This window comes from Podarcis gaigeae, assembly GCF_964106915.1.
Source record: "Podarcis gaigeae genome assembly, chromosome: Z".
NCBI classification, from domain to species: domain Eukaryota; kingdom Metazoa; phylum Chordata; class Lepidosauria; order Squamata; family Lacertidae; genus Podarcis; species Podarcis gaigeae.
The window spans coordinates 32133496-32152799 of NC_139691.1; the positions used below are offsets into that span (position 1 = coordinate 32133496).

Sequence of the window (19304 nt, forward strand, 5' to 3'; positions counted from 1 at the left end):
TGGAAGCAGCAGATTTTCTGGACAAGATAAAAGGGGACATGGGAGAGTTGTTATTCTCACGAACCTTCAGGAAAAGAAAGGTTTGAGACACCAAAAACCAAACAAAATAAAATGGGAAAGTTAATTTGTTTTCACTGCCAGGAAAAGAGACACACAAGAAATCACTGTGCAAAATTAGAGAAAGCTAAAATATCGACTTCTGTCAAAAATATTGAGTTTATAAGAAAGGCAGAGCCTGTCACAAATCAGCCCACAAACTCTGCTCACAGCTAAGCCAGCCTGAGAAACCAGCCAATGTTTTACAGATCTGGAGAGTTTAAAAATATATAAACAGGGATTATATGGAATTCCTAGCAGCAGTGCAGGCATAAAACTGTAGAGAGTGCAAAACGGCAACACCAGGTGCTCCCTCAATAAAGCTGTGTGCTTCTGTCCCTGGACTCTGTTGTAAAAACCCCAGCTTTGCCATGCAAACCAGGAAGTGACTTCACCAGGCAACTAATTTTTCTTATCTCTGTGGCTGCAATCTCCTAGGTGACATGGATGCCTTTGGCAACTGAATGTGCATGCGTACTGCTTCCATTTCCCACCCAGCCACCCACTCCAGGAGGAACAAAGTAACTGTGGAGGCTCCCTGCATACTTGAAATTATTGAACAGAGATTGTACCGGGTGTCTAGGAAGAGGAAGTGTACTGCCCTCTGGGAAACAAGAAGATAGTTAGTGATTCCCAGAAAGTACAGGCTGCAAATACACCAGCTAGCCCATGAGACACCAATGTCTGGACCTCTTGGAATAAAGAAAAATAGGGAAAGGACATCAGAGCCTTCAGTAAGTCTTGTGCAGCATATCAGCTTGCAGGTCCTTCCCTCCATCCCAAAGCTGGGCAACCACTTACTAGGCTTCCAGTATTTGTTACCCCAAAATTGATCTTCTCAGTTTTTGGGTACTTCAGGCTTGGCGCCATGTGCAGGAAAACTGCAGACATCGCTCTGGCAGGAAGTATGGGCGCTCTCCTCAAGTGGATCTTCTCAATTTTGTGCCAACTCTGCTCAGCACCCTGCTCCAGCTCTGTAAGGAAATTCTGGGTCTCTGCCCCCAAACAGATCTTCTCGATTTTCTGCCACCTCAGGCTTGGTGCCCTGTGCAAGAAAACTGCTGGCATGCTAAACTGCTGGCACTGCTCTGGATCTGGGAAGGAAGATCCAGGGCTCTGGCGGGTCCTAGAGCCCTTCCCTCCTTCCCAATGATGGGAAAGCACTTACCAGCTTTGGGAAGGTGGTGCCAGGACTCCCAGGGCCCTAGCTCCGCCCTCTCAAAGCTAGACAAAACGGGCAGACTTTGTAATCTTTCATAAAATGGCACAAACCTGTGCGAGGCCAATATTTGGTGTCTCCAAGTGGATCTTCTCAATTATGAATCTTTTCATTTTATACTACCTCAGCTCGGGTGCCCTGTGCAGGAAAACTGCCGGATCCTGCACTGCAGCTAAGCAAGGCGCCTGGCTCTAGGAAGGAAGCTCCACGGCTCTGCAGGGTCCTAGAGCCCTTTCTGTCCATCCCAAAGCTGAACAAACATTTACAGGGCTTTGGGAAAGGGGGGCAGAGGGCTTTGGGACACTGCTGGAACCCTCACTTGCCTTCCCAAAGTGGGGTATGCAGCCCTCTATCTTGCAGGGGAACCAGTTGGGGGGGTTACAGGCATTATGCATTTTTGTCCCAGGGTTCCAATCGCTAGAGGTGCATTTAGGATTTCTGAGTGACTGTAATAACACAGCTCTGTGTAACAATGATAATCACAATAATGGACTAGAAACAGCATTAAGTACGCCAGGAAGAATACCACACACCCCAAGAAAAGTGGGTCATACATGCAATGAGGTTCATAAATGAGGTCCTGCTCCTTGAAAAGGCATGGAGGTTGACAGAATGAAGTGGCCACCCTACATAAACGTAGAGCTGGGAGATATCCGGAGATTTCACTTGCTAAATATACATGCTGTGCAGGAAAACTGCAAGCTCTGGGAAGGAAGAGCTACGGCCCGTCCCTCCTTCCCAAAGATGGGCAAGCACTTACTAGGCTTCCGGCTTGGGGAAGGCAGTTCCAGGTTCAGGCATCATTTCAAGGAACTTGCACCGCCCTCTCCAAAGGCACACAAAATGGACGGCAGTTGGAAATTGTTTACAAAATGGCGCCCTGTGCAAAGTCCGATTTTGGGCCACCTCGACATCGTGATATGTCAACACCGCAATATATGGAGTGATGTCTGAAATAAGGATAGAACTATGTAGAGGTGAATGGGGTAATGTCCGGGCAACTGCTACTGATTAGAAGTCTGAAAGTGTTATTTATTATAGTACAGATTGTTTTTTTAATTAGCACACTTCCTGTAAAATTCAAGCTACAGAAATAATTAGTAGCATCGATATCAAAGGAAAGGTGAGAGAATGGTCCCTAATAGACAAGTGGGAGACACAGATACAGAACTGCACACATAAGGGGAGAAGGAATGAACACATCTTAAATAATGCTACAAGGTTTATTATTGTAATTTTTAACTTAGAAGCCCAGGGCAGCTTCTAAGGGGGCTGGGGGTTGGCTGAGAACGGGGGGGGGGGGCAGGAAAAAATGGGGCTTTAAAGACATAGGTGTAGTGTTAGGGGCAGCAGGCTTCATGTTGGGAGGGGGGCAAAACCTCAGTTAAGTATTTTTATTTATTTACTTGATGGGGAGAACTGCCCCCCCCCCGGCTATGCCCATGTTTGGGGAGGCAAGGCAGAAAGGGCTTAAGTAATAAATAAATGGAGTGTGGAGGTAACCAACTCTCCTTTTATTTATTCCTGGCACAGAGACACCTGCACAAAGTTGCAATCATATAAGGTTTCCGTCGTCCCCAAATGGATCTTCAATATTAGGGGCACTGTGCAGGAGAACTGCCAGAACTCTGGCTCTGGCAACAGGGTCCTAGAGCCCTTCCCTTCTTCCCAAAGATGGGGAAGGTTTCCGGCTTGGGGAAGGTGGTGCCAGGGCTCTGACAGCACCCAGGAGCTCTGCCCTCTCAGGAGCCAGATAAAATGGACGGCACTTTGAAATTGTTTACAAAATGGCACCCTATATGAGACCACTTGGCGCCCCCAGGTGGATTTTCTCAATTTTGCACCACCTCAGACTTTTGGATGAATTGAATACCATGGCTCTATGTAAAAATGAGAATAGCACTAATGGACTCGAAACAGCGTTAAGTACCTCAAGAAGCAAAAAAAAAAACCCCAGGTGCTGCATGCAATTTATTATATCATAAATGAGGTTCTGTGCTCATGGGAGTTGGCGGACTGAAAGAAGCATCCTAAATAAACATAGGTCACAAAGGAAAGGGGCGGCAACAGGGCTGGACGATGTCTGGTTATCAGCATCGTGATTTGTCACCAGCTAAACATTGTGATATACGGGAAATCCACACAGGATTATTATACTTGCTATCGGCTTAAGGAGACTAACAGAAGAGATCGTAAAGGAAAAAGAGAAATTATATGAACAAGATATGATGTGGAAACACCAAGATAAGACTGGATAGAATTATGAACTTTGTCTGGACTGATTGGGACTGATTTGGACATTTACGCAGTAATAAGAAGATGATCTGAATCCCCCTTTGGATCTTGAAGTATGGGTTCCCCCAACAAAATTTAAAAATTTGGTTTTGTAATTTGGAATTTATGCGATGTGATTTAATTTGATGTGATTGGCCAGTTAATAAAAATTATTTTTAAAAAACCAAAACATTGTGATATACCAATATAGAACCATGTCTGAAATAAGGATGGAATTATGTAGAGGCAAATGGGTTATGTCCTGACAACGGCTACTACTTAGAGGTCTGACACTTATATTTACTTGCCTTTAACGTATTGTTACCACTGTTATTTTATAGTAGAGATCATTTTAAAATTAAACCCCTCTCTCTCACATTAAAACGGCAGAAGTAATCAGTAACATAGATATCAACGGAAAGGTGTGAAAATGGTCCCTAATAGATACATGGGAGACACAGGGAAGAAAGAGTCTTAAACAACAGGGCAATATTTATTATCTTCAACTCAGAAGTAAATAACCCCAGGACGGTTTCTAAGCGGGGGGGGGGGGCAGTTTGCTGGCTATAGGCAGGATTGGTCAGAAACATGTGGAGCTTTGCAAAGGTGAGCAGAAAAAGCTTACAGTGCCAAGCGCTGTGCTTTCCCAGCACAGAGACAGGCGTAGAGACACTTGTTCAAAGATGCAATCATGCGAGGTTTTTCCGGCTGCGTGTGTGTGTGTGTGAAAACTGCGCACGCTCTAGGCAAGGTTTTAGAGCCCGTCCCTCCTTTCCAAAGATGGGCAAGCATTTACTAGGCTTCCGGCTTGGGGAAGGCAGTTTCAGGATCTGGCATCATTTCAAGGAACTTGCACCGCCCTCTCCAAAGACACACAAAATGGACGGCACTTGGAAATTGTTTACAAAATGGCGCCCTGTGCAAAGTCCGATTTTGAGCCACCTCGACATCGTGATATGTCACCGGCTAAACACCGCAATGTAGCATGATGTCTGAAATAAGGATGCAACTGTCTATGGGCGGTAGGGGTAATGTCCAGGCAACTGCTATCACTTAGAGGTCCTAAACTTATAAATATTTACTTACCTGTAACATATTGTTACCACTCCTATTTTAAAGTACAGATTTTTAAATTTTTAATTAGCATACATTCTCTAAAATTCAAGCTGTAGAAGTAATTAGTAGCATAGATATCAAATGAAAGAGAATGTTCCCTATTAGACACGTGGAAGACACAGACACACAAATGCGTACACAGAAACACAGAAGAGGAAAAGGGAGGAACAAGGTTTAAATAATTGGGCAATGTTTATTATTATTTTTAACTCAGAAGTAAATAATCGGTCTTTTTTCCCATGGGATAAGCAGCAGCTTTGTGGCACAGGGAAGTAAATAAATAAATGCAGAGTGAAGGAAAGCCATTCTCCATTTATTCATTCCTGCGCAAGACAGATAATATGGATCGACTTTGGTAATCATTTGAGGCCAATGATTTGTCACTCAGAAATGGATCTTCTCAGTTACGGATCTTATCTGAGAAGGAAGAGCCAGGGCTCTAGCCTTCCCTCTTTTCCAAATATGGGCAAGCACTTACTAGGTTTCCAGCTTGGGCGAGGTAGTGCTAGGGCTCTGGCCCAACCCAGAGCCCTCACTCCACCCTCCTGAAGCCAGACGACATGGACACACACTGTAATCTTTCACAAAATGGACTCCTCTGTGAGAACAATTTGGCGTGCCCAAATGAATCTTATCAATTTTGCACCACATCAGCTCTGGCACCATGTGCAGAGAAACAGCCAGCACCGCTCTCAATCCCATGCTCCATCTAAGCGAGGCATCTGCTTCTGAAAATGAAGCTCCAGGACTCTTGACAGGCTCCTAGAACCCTTTTGTCCTTCCCAAATTCAGGCAAGCTGTGGTCCTGGTTCTGGGGTCAGCAGCAAAGCTGAGGTTGTTGACACTCGGGGTAGACGTGTTTGCGCGGGGGGGGGGGGAGGATTTTGTGTGGACCAAGGGTAAACGACAAGAACACGGAGATTTGCCTTGAATTGCTGGTGTTAATAATGGAAACTGATATTGCAATGTGTGATTTTTGAAATAACTGCAATTTTGAAAATGTGCAAAATGGTCTGGTACCTGTATGCTCACCCATTGCTTGGGAGAGGTTTGAGATAACCTCCCATTTTGCAATGATCTTAAAAGGTGGGGAATGTGGAAAAAACTAGAGTTTGGTGATACAGTGCGCCAATGCGCTGAGCTTTAGTTTTACTCCGATTGGCTGCACGTACAGCTAGCCAGAGTAGAGGGTGGAGACAGCAAATTGGGAGGGGAAAAGAGAAAAGAGTTGAAAGAGTTAGTTCTGGTGTTCAGCTAGTGTTCAGCAGAGTGTATGCGCAAAATCCACTCTGAGGAAAATATCTGTAGCCAGAGAAGGAAGTCTCTGAGCTTAGTTTGAAAGACAGTGATTAGTGTCTTTGTACAAGTATACAGACAAGAGAAAACCCTACTTGGGTCTCATTTCAGCCAGAAGGAAAGTGATCTTCTGGAAAGAAAATCATCCCAAACCAGTTGGAAGAATGTGGTGACCCCGTGGCTCTGTAATACTACTAGGGAAGCCTCATTTATAGAAGGCTGGGAATCTGACAGAAAGTACCACCTTGTTTAAGAACCAAAGTATTAAGCGGTAACAACTATGCAATTAAGTTTAATGAACTGAGGTAAAGTAACTGAAAATAAGCTGTGCAATTACCACCTTGTTTAGGGACCTGTAACATCAAGTGAATTCACCAATTTTATAGTTTACTGTTTTCTGAAAGTATTCTATCTCCTGACACATCTTTTGTTTTACCAACTTTGTTCTGTAAAATAATTTTTTCCCTTTTTAACTTCCCTAAGTCTCCAGGTACCAGAGTTTTCTTCTCAAAAAAAGCAAAAATTAGCCAGTAGTTAAGAGGGGGTTCACCGCAGATGGCTTAGTGGGCATTTGAAACCTGATCTTATTTTTCCAATCTTAAATTCAGTGCTCCACATTTCTTTTTTTTTCTTTTTTTGTGCTCCACATTTCCATATCAGTTTGCTTTTTTAAAAAGCCTCATTAACATAATTTCATTTTAGTGTGAATTTATCCTAAAGCACACAATATTGTATGCAATTCTGCCTAATATATACTTTTCTGTAAAAATAAAATAAAATTCCCTAATACATTTTTGCATGTCATTTCCTACTAATATATATGCATACTTTAACCTTGTATGTGTGTTGTGTGTATGTGTAATGTGCACATTACTAGGTTAGGAAATTACATTTCAAAATGTGCTTGGATTGCATATTGTTTTGTTTTTGGTTAAATAAATGTTATTAGATTTTATAGAGATACAAATATCATTTTTTATCCCAACTAAAATTAAATCCAGAGAAAAATAAGGGAGAAGAGAGAGACAGAAACAGAGAAATATAGAATTAAAAGAGAGAAATAAGAAACTAAAGAACTTCTTATTCTTCATTTGTCAGCTATTGAAAAACATTATTCAAGTCATCTACTCCAATATAGCACACAGCACAACTACTCTCTATAAAGCAACATTATCTTTAGCTTTCAAAGCCAAATGTCATTATTTCTTTGTCTTTTTCACACAAAATGTCTAAGAGAGGTTTTCAATCTTTTGTAAGTGTTAACAATGACTGTTCTCTGATTCAGCACATCAATTTCACTAAGTCCGATAATTATAATAACCATTCCTCCATTGTTGGTAACAGTGAGTTTTTCTATATCTATATCTATATTATACAGTATTGCTGCTGTAATCATATATTGGGACAAAATTTCATAGCCATTTTCTAACTGTATATCCATAAGTCCCAGCAGGAAGAATTCTGGTTTCAGTTGAAAGTTCATCTTCAAAATTCTCCATATCAAAATATATTTGTATCCATTTTTCTTCTTTTTTATATGTCCACTAAGCATGGTAAAATGTCCCTTCATGTTCTTTACATTTCCAACAAGTATTTTTGATATTTTTGTGCATTCTAAATAGCTTCTCAGGAGTTAAATACAGTGGTACCTTGGTTCTCAAATGCTGTGGTTCCCAAACGCCGAAAAGTGTTCCAGTTTTTGAATGTTTTTTGGAAGTTTAACGTCTGATGCAGCTGTTAGCTATTGTTTCCAGGGCGCCTCCACCAATCAGAAGTTGTGCCTTGGTTTTCAAACATTTTGGAAGTCAAATAGACTTCCAGAATGGATTAAGTTTGGTGCTTTTGTTTTTGCTTTTTATTTTGTGTTTTTGAGACTTTTTCGGTTAATTTGTTTTTGTGACGGTGTGAAACCCAGTGCAGCTACTGATTGATTGATTGATTGATTGATTGTGTGGCTGTGGAAATGGATAAAAGCCCCCCATCCAAACAATGACTATCATAAGTGCAGATAAGAAAAAATAATAATTTTAAATTTTATCATCTACAATGCTGTCTTATTTATTTTATAGTACAGTACATTGTTTATTGCTTTCATTTTATGGATCAATGGTCTCGTTAGATAGTAAAATTCATGTTAAATTGCTGTATTAAGGGTTGTTTTTAAAAGTCTGAAACAGATAAATCCGTTTTGCATTGCTTTCTATGGGAAAGCACTCCTTGATTTTGGAATGCTTTGTTTTTGGAACGGACTTCCAGAACAGATTAAGTTTGAGAACCAAGGCACCACTGTACCAACAGCACATCATTTTATTTTTAAAAATGCATATTGCTTTAGAAAGTGTGAATTAGGCATATTCACCTTTAGTTGCAAACTTAATCAGATTTTCCCTCCTTCCTTACTGGTTGCTGCTGTGCTTTGTTGTCTTTGAAGTCAAAGACAACAACATCTATTGCAAGTATCTTTGTCCAATTACTTTTTTAATTTTTTTAAGTTTCTCTGTTGACGGAAAAGGATCATAATTGGCACATGCTTTCCCACAGAGCCAACATGTTTATGTAAGGAAAAAAAGAGTCGCACTATGAGGGAAAACAGATAATGAAACCCTGTTATTACTGTCTTATCACCAGTGTTATCTGCAATGTTTGGAGGCTCACACTGAGCATCCATTAGAGGACAAGAAGTGTTGACCTGCGGAGAATGGACTTGGCAGGCCAGAAAGGTTGCTGATCATATTCCTTTTGGGGTGACTCAGGCTGGCCAAGGAAATCCGGAATTTAGGAGCAACTGGGAAAACAAGCAAGTGGAACTGTGGATATCAAGTCTAATTTTGCATGATACAAACAGTGCTGCTCCCACCAAAGCACAGCTCTAACCAAACTGAGAGTCCAGCCCTTCAGGGAAAACTGCCTTACTTGAAAATCTACCAATGATCTTGGTTCAGCTGCGCTGCCATCAGCATCCCAAACAAAAAGACAAAGCAGAAGGGAATGCGATAAGAGCTCTCAGAATCAAACACCAAAAAGATGCTTAGATCAAGGGAGGAAAAAATCCCAAAGCTGTTTCATCGAGAGTTTTCCTACTTCCCGGGATGTCAGCCCTAGCTTTTTGGGTGGGGACTCTTAGCTACGGCACAGAGATAACATGACAAATTCTTTGCCTGGAACGCTCAGAGTCATTAGGCACATTTGGTCTGTAAAGTTTCTCTTGAGATGCCAAAATAAACAGGCCCTGCCATTGTATTGAAGTTTCCCATCACAGCCTGGCCCTCCTTGCCTAGGAAGTAGGAGCTGGAACTTTCAAGCTCAATGACAAAGCAGTTCATTCCCCTCCCTCTTCTCACAAGGACAAGGAGCAACTGTACCATGCACACAGGAGCCCACTCCTAGAGGCTAAGGGGTCTTCAGGCTTCACCCCCCCCCCAATAAAGTATTTGAGGGGGCTGGGTCCCTCCAAAGTTGATGAGCATTGCCATTCAAATGTGTGTCACATCATGTTTGTGTGATTGATGTGGGGTGGGGCTTACACCCCCCCCCCCATATTTTATTCAAGTTGGCACCCCTGGCTGCACATGAGGAGGCCTTTGAGCAGTGCACGTCAATGTGGTAGGGAAAGAATAGAACAAGTGTGAGCAAAGCCGTCCATATCCATTTCTCATTTTTCCAGTCTTTAGTTCTCCACATTTCCACGTCAGTTTGAAACAAATTAAAAGCCCTCACAAAAATTCACCAGCATTTTAGTGTACATTTCTTCTAATGCACGCATTTGTTTGCAATTTTGCCTAGTATACTCATTTTTCACAAAGCATGCAATGCAATTTTTTATGTCGTTTTTCCTAATAATTTTTGTTATGCAGACCTTACCCGCAATAAATGCATTTTTCTGCACATTGCTTTGCTGAAGAACTGCACTGCAAAATTTGGAAAAGTTTTGAAAATTTGGGAAATTTTGAAACATGGCTGTACTTTGGTTCTCATATTGCTTAGGTGGGCTTGTCTTTAAATGGGAACTGAATCCAATTCTTCCCTCATACCTTGCATAGACTCTATACCATCTGGCTACAGTGCAGAGAGAGAAAAACAAAACTGGGCTGTTTTTGTACCTGTTGAGAGACCAGGTGCCTTTTTCAGTCCCTAAATTACCAAAATCCCTAGCGGCAGCTGTTCCACCAGTCTATCTGATCTGTCTGTCACAATTCCATCTGGCCTTTACAGTGGTACCTCAGGTTACATATGCTTCAGGTTACATACGCTTCAGGTTACAGACTCCGCTAACCCAGAAATAGTGCTTCAGGTTAAGAACTTTGCTTCAGGATAAGAACAGAAATCGTGTTCCAGCAGCGCGGCGGCAGCAGGAGGCCCCATTAGCTAAAGTGGTGCTTCAGGTTAAGAACAGTTTCAGGTTAAGAACGGACCTCCGGAACGAATTAAGTGCTTAACCCAAGGTACCACTGTATATGAATTGTAGCTTTAAAGAACTTGTGTATTAAGCATTCATCCTGATTTGCACAAAGCTTACACAGAGGTTAAATTATGCCCCACTTTTACTTAGTGTGTACTGTATTCTGCTTTGTTTAAGGGTCAGTTATACAATGGTGAGCATTCATCCTGCTTTGCTTGCAGGGTGTCATTCACACATCTTTCTGTTAGTCATTTGTTCATCCCACACTGAAATGAACTTCCAGGGTGACTGTTTTCCCCCCCAGAAAAAAAAGGGTTGTCATGCAAGGGTTACAAAGAGCTTCACTTCCCTTAAAAATGAACAAATCTAAAGTTCTGCCATGCACTTGAACTGCTTGCACAAAACTGGCTATCTAGAAGCACCTTGACTTTGCTTTTCCTTGCCCCCCTCCCAATCCCTTTTCCTTCTGTGTCATGTATTTTTTTAAAAACATATTTTTATTAAAGATTTATTGGTTTACAACTGTATGTGCAATGTATTTTTTCCCCAAGTTTCATTTTCTACAGATCAGTTTCATTTGTTGAGACATTAGTGTTACATTCGGAATACAGTGGTACCTCGGGTTAAGAAATTAATTCATTCTGGAGGTCCGTTCTTAACCTGAAACTGTTCTTAACCTGAGGTACCACTTTAGCTAATGCGGCCTCCCGCTGCCGCCGCTGCACAATTTCTGTTCTCATCCTGAAGCAAAGTTCTCAACCCGAGGTACTATTTCTGGGTTAGTGGAGTCTGTAACCTGAAGCGTCTGTAACCTGAGGTACCACTGTAAAAGGGGGAAAGAGGTGGAGGGGGGAATGGTGAGTGGGGTGGGGTCAGGTGGCAATGCTTCTATTCTACTTAGTGTATGTGTGGGGTTTTGTGTCAGTGTCGCTTGTGCAGGTTCTCCTCACTATTCACTTGTGTTTCTCTGGTGGTGAGAAAGGTTGGGGTTGGCCTAGGGTGTGGTTGTTTGCTTGTGATTGGCTGTGGTGAACTTAGTTTTCATGTGTGAGTAGGGTGGGTGGGTGCTTATTAATCAGGTTAGCCATATTGATTCATATGCTGTTGGCAGATTCTTGTTGTCTTCTTGGGCTGTGTATGTAATAAAAGGGAACCATACACGCCATATATTTGAAGTGCATTTAAAGCACATGACTGCTCCCAAAGAATCCTGGGGAACTGTAGCTTATGCATCACTAAGTGACAATTTCCAGCACCTTTAGTCCCCCAGGATAGCACTAAAGTTCCCAGGATTCTTTGGGGGAAGTCATGTGCTTTAAATGAATATTGTAAGTGTCATGAGTCCTGTGGCCCTGCCTGTTTCAGAACTGAGGCAGTAGCTGCTGCAACATGAGGAAGAAGAGTAGGATATAGAAGGAGTAGCCCAAGAGGGATGACAGAGACCCTGTTATTTTGCCTTTAGAGGTTGGGGACGGAGAGGCAGTCACACTGGCTCTCTGAACTCCATCTCATTGCTGAGAACCCAATACCACCTCAGCTACCGGGAACAGGCCCACACCTCTCAGAGAAACCTCCAGATGCATCAGACTTGCAGTAAGAAAGAGTCCCACGAGTAAACAAGCCACGTCTCGCCTTTTTAATGCCGGGAGTGTTGTGATTGTTTGTCGAGATATCTTAGAAGCTCTTGATACATTTAAGCACCTGACGAGAGACACAAAATGGCACCACCTCCCCACCAGGGAAGAAAGGGCGACATCAGGATCTGCTGCCCCTGTGGATTCTGCCACCTGAGGCAGTCACCTCACCTTCCTTAATGGGTGGGCCGGCCTTGCTCACTTCCCATCTCTGACACCTGATGCTGTTTCTGAACTCTCCAGTCATGCCTTAGGAAATCTCTCCTATAGGCTGATCTGTAATGTTGCAAGCTTTCTTTCTTATTCACACTTAAGAGTCTCTGTGATAGCATTTGGGATAAGAGCCAGGACAGTAAGCCTGAGGGCATGGATTTTCTTACTGATCTGTATAAGCCTCTGAAAGCCTTTCCAGCAGCACAAAATGTGTTAAATAAATATATGTCTATGTTCTGTGCCAAAAACAGCAACATTATGAGACCTGTATGAATCAGGCACCCACAATTAACCATACTGTTCATTTTAATGCCAATGTGGTTTTTAAACATGAATATAGTAGGCTGGGTTACAACGTAAGCTCGGTTATGTTCTTAGGATCACACCTAAAGACAAAATCACACATAGGATTCAGCTATACAGCTGCAAATACAACGTTTTTAAAATGTGTTGTAAAGTCCAATATAAAAATGTGACACTAGAGCAGTGTTTCCCAACCTTGTGCCTCCAGATGTTTTTGGCCTACAACTCCCATCATCCCTGACCACTGGTCTTGCTAGCTAGGGATGATGGGAGTTGTAGGCCAAAAACATCTGGAGGCACAAGGTTGGGAAACACTGCACTAGAGGACGACAGTGAACTATGCAAAATTCAATGTATTTTTCAAAACTTTTTAAAAGAAGGCATTTTCACAGCATTTTTAATATGTGTGTAGATTCCACCATAGACAAAACCCATAGGGTTCAACAGTGGGTGGGATTGCCAAGGTATTTTTTTCCAGAATCCCGCCCCTTTCCAACCCCATTCCTTTTTTTAATTGTTAAGCTTAATGCACACAAGTTAAATGCGCACAAGCTGCAGACTTACTGAATGTAAGAAATGAGTATGTTTATAAAGTTTAAGAAGCCAGTGTGGTGTAATAATTAGAGTGTTGGTCTAGGACCTGGGAGACCAGGATTCAAAACCCCATTTAGCCATGAAGCTCACTGGGTGACTTTGAGCCAGTTACGTTGCCTCAGCTGAACCTACCTGACAGGGTTGTTGTGAGGAAAATAATGGGGTGGCAGGAGAACCTTATATGCCACTTTGTGCTCCATGGAGGAAAGGTGGGATATAAATTAACTAAATTTCAGATATGGGTGTCACCTTAGAAGAGGCATTGTCCCTTCATTTTCATTTCGGAGGAGGAAATGCTTTATTCTGACCATGCCTACTGCAATAGTACAAGCACCGCCCAAGTATGTTTTTCTCTCTCTTCAAAACTATTGTTTTGCTATAAAATAAGCAGTCTGAAACACACATAGCTGCTTCTACTGAGAAGCAAGTCCTGTTGAATTTAATTGAACCTATTTCTAGGTAAGTGAAGTTATACTCACTCACTCACTCACCGTACCTGCAAGAAAGTCCCACTGAACACACTGAGTAGTCCCACTGAACTCTTCTGAGTAGACATGTATAGGATGCATTTCTTTAATCAGATGATAATCCCATAAATTATGCAAATATAATCAAATTTGTATATGTTTGCCTCTCTTCTGTCATTTCTTTTACTGCTAATTGTGAGCACCAGAGAGCCTATTTTTCTTCTCCCCCAGCTTTGCTTTCACACTTTCCTGCTTATCTCCACACCTGTGAGAGCTAGAAACTTTCTTCTTTTTCTTTTTTTTTAAAAGAAAACTAAGATTCTCACAGTGCTGAAATTTTCATCACAATGTAATACAGTCATGCCTCGGGTTACAGACGCTTCAGGTTGTGCATTTTCGGGTTGTGCACTGCGCCGAAACCGGAAGTACCGGAACGGGTTACTTCCAAGTTTCGGCGCTCATGCATGCGCTAAATCGCAACCCACGTGTGCGCAGACACGGCGCTGCGGGTTGCGAACACTGCAGGTTACGAACGTGCCTCCCGCACAGATCACGTTCGCAACCCAAGCGTCCACTGTAACACAATATATACACTCCCCAACGTATGGGTTCCAGAGCTGAATCCTTTGATGATCCAGTTTAGTTCTTCTTCAGATCCGCCCACCCCCGTGCCCTGTCTGCCCCACAGCCAGTCTTGCATATGCCATTAGTTCTCAAAGGCACTGCTTGAACTACCTTACAGAATTCACAGACTACAGGATTGCCAAAAAAAATTTGCTGACACCACTCCTCTACTTTGAACAGAATCCTGACAAACAGACATTGCATGCAACCTTTCATTGCATGGGGGGAAATAATGGGGGGAGGACTGCACCTGCTAACATTATGTGTGTTAAGCTGCTCTTAAAGGTTCAGGCCAAGCTACTTAAGAAATGTGGCAACCCAAGGCTAAAAAATAATACCTGACAGGCTGAAATGGCGGGAACTGGAATCCAGCAACACCTGGAAGGCCACAGGTTCCGCTTGACCGTTTTAACGAGTGATGCCAGGGACTGCCTGCCAGAATGAGGCTTCACTTGTCAGGCCAGCAAAATGCTACTAGCAAAATCATAGGAAAACTGAGCTGGCAAATTTAGATACAGACAGAGACCCTGCACATCTACCCTGTTGCTGCCATCAGAGCAGAGCTCTGGGGCAGAGGTCCAGGGTCCCATGCAGCTGAATGAACAAAAACACACACACCCTCCATGCAGCAGGAATGGCTTCTCACATTTTGAAGGGGACAGACATTGCCATCTAAAGAGCACCTACACCAGAGCTTTCCAACCTGTGTGTCACGACATGCTTGTGTGTCGGCTGCAGTGTGTAATGGTGTCATGCGAACGCTCCTCATGCTCCTCCCAGGAATGGAAAGGGGTTAGTTTAATCTCCGGTTTGCTAGTAAAACTGAACTATTGTGTCGCGAAATGATGCACATCTAAAAAGTGTGTCACCAACATGCAAAATGTGGAAAGCTCTGCACTGCACAGTAAGGCCACTAAGCCCAGAGTCTAAAATCCCTTTGCAATAGCTAGATAAGCACCATAACTTTAAAAGACATTCAAAGCACCCACAGAATCCTGGGAACTGTAGTTTAAGGGCATTGAGAATTGTAGTTCTGGGAAAGGTCAGTTCCCAGGATTCTTTTTTTGTGTATATGGGGGGTGGGTGAGTGTTGAATGTGCTCTGAAGGTATAGTACATACACAGCCAACATCACCACAGCATATAAACATAAAGAAACAGGGAAGCAACTACGGATGACAAATGGACTATCTTTACCCCTTCTGGCTGCCAGGCACATAGTCCCAGTCTGTCTCCACTGCTCCGATGTAATATCTTCTGGTGATGCCAATGCTCTGCTCAAAGAGGCACCACAGGATGACGATGCAGCTGCACAAGGGCAGCCTCTGCATGGTCTAGTGTGTGTCGAAGAGACTCCAGAGGCAAAGGCAGTTCCGATTCAAGGAGAAATCTAGGAGGAGGTAGGTGATGGTTGCCTGACCTATTTAGCAAGCGCCATCCTCAACGAGGGAAGTGAAGGCAGGCGACGGAGCAACTACAGGTTTGGGCGAAGCTCTAACAAGTTTTCAATATGCGACCGGATAGGGAATCACGGTCACGCACTCAGACTTTCAGTGTGCTGGGATGTGTGAGTGAGCAACACTGGGTGGAGAGCAACAGGATGGAGAGGGGAAAAGCCAAAGGGGGGGGAAAGGTTGAGGAAAGTTTAACCTCTTATTCGCTGTCGGGACACCAGATCCAGGATTAGGTTAAGAATTGGCTCTGATAGACAAGGCCAAGACTCATCTAATGCATCTTTCTCCAACAGCAGCCAGCCCCTGTAAGTCTGCAAGGATGAACCAGCCATCCTTCTTGTTTCTTGTCCTTGCATCTGATATGCAGAAGTATACTATCACGACAGACAGTAGTTCTGCTAGCCAATAGCCATGGACAGATTTGTCCTCCACAATTTTATCTTATCCCTTTACAAACAAACAAAATAATAAGAACATTTCTCAATGTGTTCTGAAGGTTCCACATGACCCAGTCTGAGGGGCAAGCTGTGGCAGCCTGGCTAATGGTCAAGTATGATTGGGGGTGAAGACTCTCTGAGAGGAACCTGATCTGCCATTGCCAGAGTCTGTTTGCCTGTGAAATTCATTGTCTCCTCCACTGAACAATCTGGCTGACTGCTGCAACTTGAAAGTAGGTTACAGAACCTCTCTCTCAATAACTTTAATTATAAAAACTTTAAAAGGACAACATCATGTGCAAATCATATTACAACAACACGAAACATATAAAAGAAAAACAATCAAGAACAGTCACCAAAATGGCTTCCTTGAAAACTGAGTGTAGTACCAAGCAAAGCAGGCGACATAACGTTATAAAAGAAAGAAGAGGAACATCACCTTGTTAAACTGGCTTGAGTGAATGTAGCCTGATTCCGAGCAATCAGTCAAGTGAAATCATCTGTCATAGGGGTTGCCAAATAAGTCATGCTTCTCTGGGATAAGTAGCATCATACAGTGGTACCTCGGGTTAAGAACTTAATTCGTTCCGGAGGTCCGTTCTTAACCTGAAGCACCACTTTAGCTAATGGGGCCTCCTGCTGCTGCCACACCGCCACCACACAATTTCTGTTCTCATCCTGAAGCAAAGTTCTTAACCCGAGGTTAAGAACCTCGGGTTTCTGGGTTAGCGGAGTCTGTAACCTGCAGCGTATGTAACCTGAAGCATCTGTAACCCAAGGTACCACTGTACGTTGTTTGTTCATCTGCTTCACAAAAGACATCAAAGTGGTAAAGTCCACACTGAACCTCTTTGAAAGCCATAGCCAGATGCAAAAGAGAAGAGTGGGCAACCTTCTCTTAGAACCAAGGAACATGGTGCAAATGCTCAGGCCTGGTATTCGTTTTCAGCACCATAACTGAGCTCACATTTGCACAAAAAACCACTCCTGGTTTCTTCACACACACGTTTTCTACATCTCAGCAGCATAATTAGGGCTGGGGTTGGGGGAGGCCTTATCTTTAAAACAATTGGAACTCTTTTCCCCTAGTGCAGGGGTGGGGAACCTGTGGCATCCCATATGCTACTGGACTACAACTCCCATAATCTCTGATCATTGCTGGCTGGGGCTGATGGGAGCTGGAGTCCAACAACATCTGGAGGTCCACAGGTTCCCCACTACAGCAGTGGCATGGGCATCCGCATTCTTATGAAGCTTCTGTCACCACCTCAAGAATTTTTTTTACCCTTCCAGTCTTACAGCATGTCTACCCTGACTTACGGGATTATTATACTGTTGATCCAGTTCAAAAGTTCAGCAGGGTTAAAGCTTCCTAATCTCCTCAGGGTCCCAGTCCAGCTCTTCCCCTTACCTGCATTCAAAAGCTATTTGTGGTTTTAAAAGCCATTAATAATTGCAGTGAATGTCATCCCCTTTACTTTGACCTTTATCCACACTGTACACCTAAAGCTCATTAAAAGCACATGGCTTCCCGCAATGAATCCTGGGAACCGTAGTTTACTCCTCACAGAGCTACCATTTCTAGCACCCTAAACAAGTTCATCACATCCACACCATAAATTTAAAGTGCATGTATAGCACATAGCTTCCCCCATAGAAAACATATGTGGCGAGTCTGGAATTAACAGGTTTTTCTGAGTCAGTTTTCTAACAAAGAGAGATGAGAATGGAGGAATTTCCCCCAGAAATGTCTACTAACTTTTTTCATGGTCAAAACAAGTTCTCTTCCTCCAGCCTAGGAAAGGGCTGATGCGAGATGATTCACCAAAATGTTTTATGCATATCCTCTTTATATATATATTATATTAAAATGACTGTCTAAAAAAACAGAGTTGCTTGTCTCAAAGTATTTTTGGAGTACTATGAAGCATAACAGGCAGGACAAGGATGGCTAGGGTCTTGGCTTCTCAAGCAAAGGAGAAACACAGGGCAAGATCAGTGGGGGGGGGGATGAAAGACCTATTTATGGTTCATTTCAGACACAGTATTGTACTGCCTGCCCCAACTTAAGAAAAATCCCCCCTCTTTTAAGGTGCAGTTCAATCTTGCCCACTATGTCAAAAAGGTTCCCTACCCCTGGACTACATAAATAAATATATCTGCCCTAAATCTTCTGCCAGTCCGATTTATTGGATAAGCTCAAGTATTTTGAGAGAGGGCAAAGAACTTCTCTCTCTCTGACCCCTTTCCCCACAACATGCATAATTTTATAAACCTCAGTGATTCCTCTCCTCTCCTGAGTTGCCTCCCTCACCCCAAATTCAAAAGCCCCAAATGCTGTAGCTTTTCCTCATAGGGAGGATGCTAGTCATTATATCATGTTTCTCCAACAATCCTGTAATAAATATAGCTGTATCCATTGATGGCTGATACATTTTCAGAGAAAGGAAAAGTCGTTCTTATTTAGAAGTCAGCACATGGCAGAGGAAACTGATATGACTAAAACATAAGACAGAGAAGACTTCAGCAATGACTAACTCCTGAGTGGTGGTTGCCCCAGACACTGATTCTTTAAATTTGAAATGAATGAGTCACGGGCAGGCATCTGCACTCATCCTTGTGCACCTGGGAAGGTTGATTGGCGCCAACACCTGTCTTGGTTCCTCGCCAACACCTGTCTTGGTTCCTGCACTATGGGCAACTACAAGGCTACCATGTTAAATTTCCCAAAATGCCCTGGAGAACCCACCATGGTAGCACTTCAGAGCACTGTGGAAAATTTTAAATGACAGCTACCTGGTGCTATTCAAAGGGCAGCTACACAGCTCTAATTGAAGGAGTGATTCAACTATTGCTGGGTAAAACCACTTTGGAGTTTCCCTACTGAGCCAGGGGAATGGTAACAAACAATGCTGGGATAATGAGGAGCCCTTCTGAGCAGCTGCCTCAGCCCTTGGCCAGTGCCTGACCTAGCTGAGTACTGCCACCGGACCTTTCTGGGGAAACTCACTGCTTCGCACTATGGAAAGAGCTTCTTCCAGCCAGCAACACCTGCATAAGGTGTTGCAGTCTATATATATATAAAAACTCAATTTGTGAAACTTTAGAGGTTATGCATTTGAGCTGTGTGGGTTTCCTTTGCTAAAAGCAAGAAATTGAGAAGTCACCTGCCAAACCAC

At 43.0% G+C, this 19304-nt stretch overlaps 1 protein-coding gene across 4 annotated transcripts in view; it reads right to left on the reverse strand.

Moving 5' to 3' along the window:
• The window catches only part of F8 (coagulation factor VIII), an 81403-nt gene extending 65587 nt beyond the window's left edge, over positions 1-15816 (reverse strand). The window contains exon 1 of one of the 4 annotated variants that reach the window (XM_083722001.1): positions 15432-15816. In XM_083722001.1, coding sequence (XP_083578127.1) covers positions 15432-15565 — 134 coding nt within the window. In that variant the 5' untranslated portion in view covers positions 15566-15816. Of the gene's footprint in view, positions 1-897; positions 1251-1368; positions 1468-2075; positions 2097-15431 lie in introns of those variants that run through there. The other 3 variants (XM_083722003.1, XM_083722004.1, XM_083722002.1) reach the window with 3 other exon arrangements.
• Between the last annotated feature and the right edge of the window lie 3488 nt (positions 15817-19304).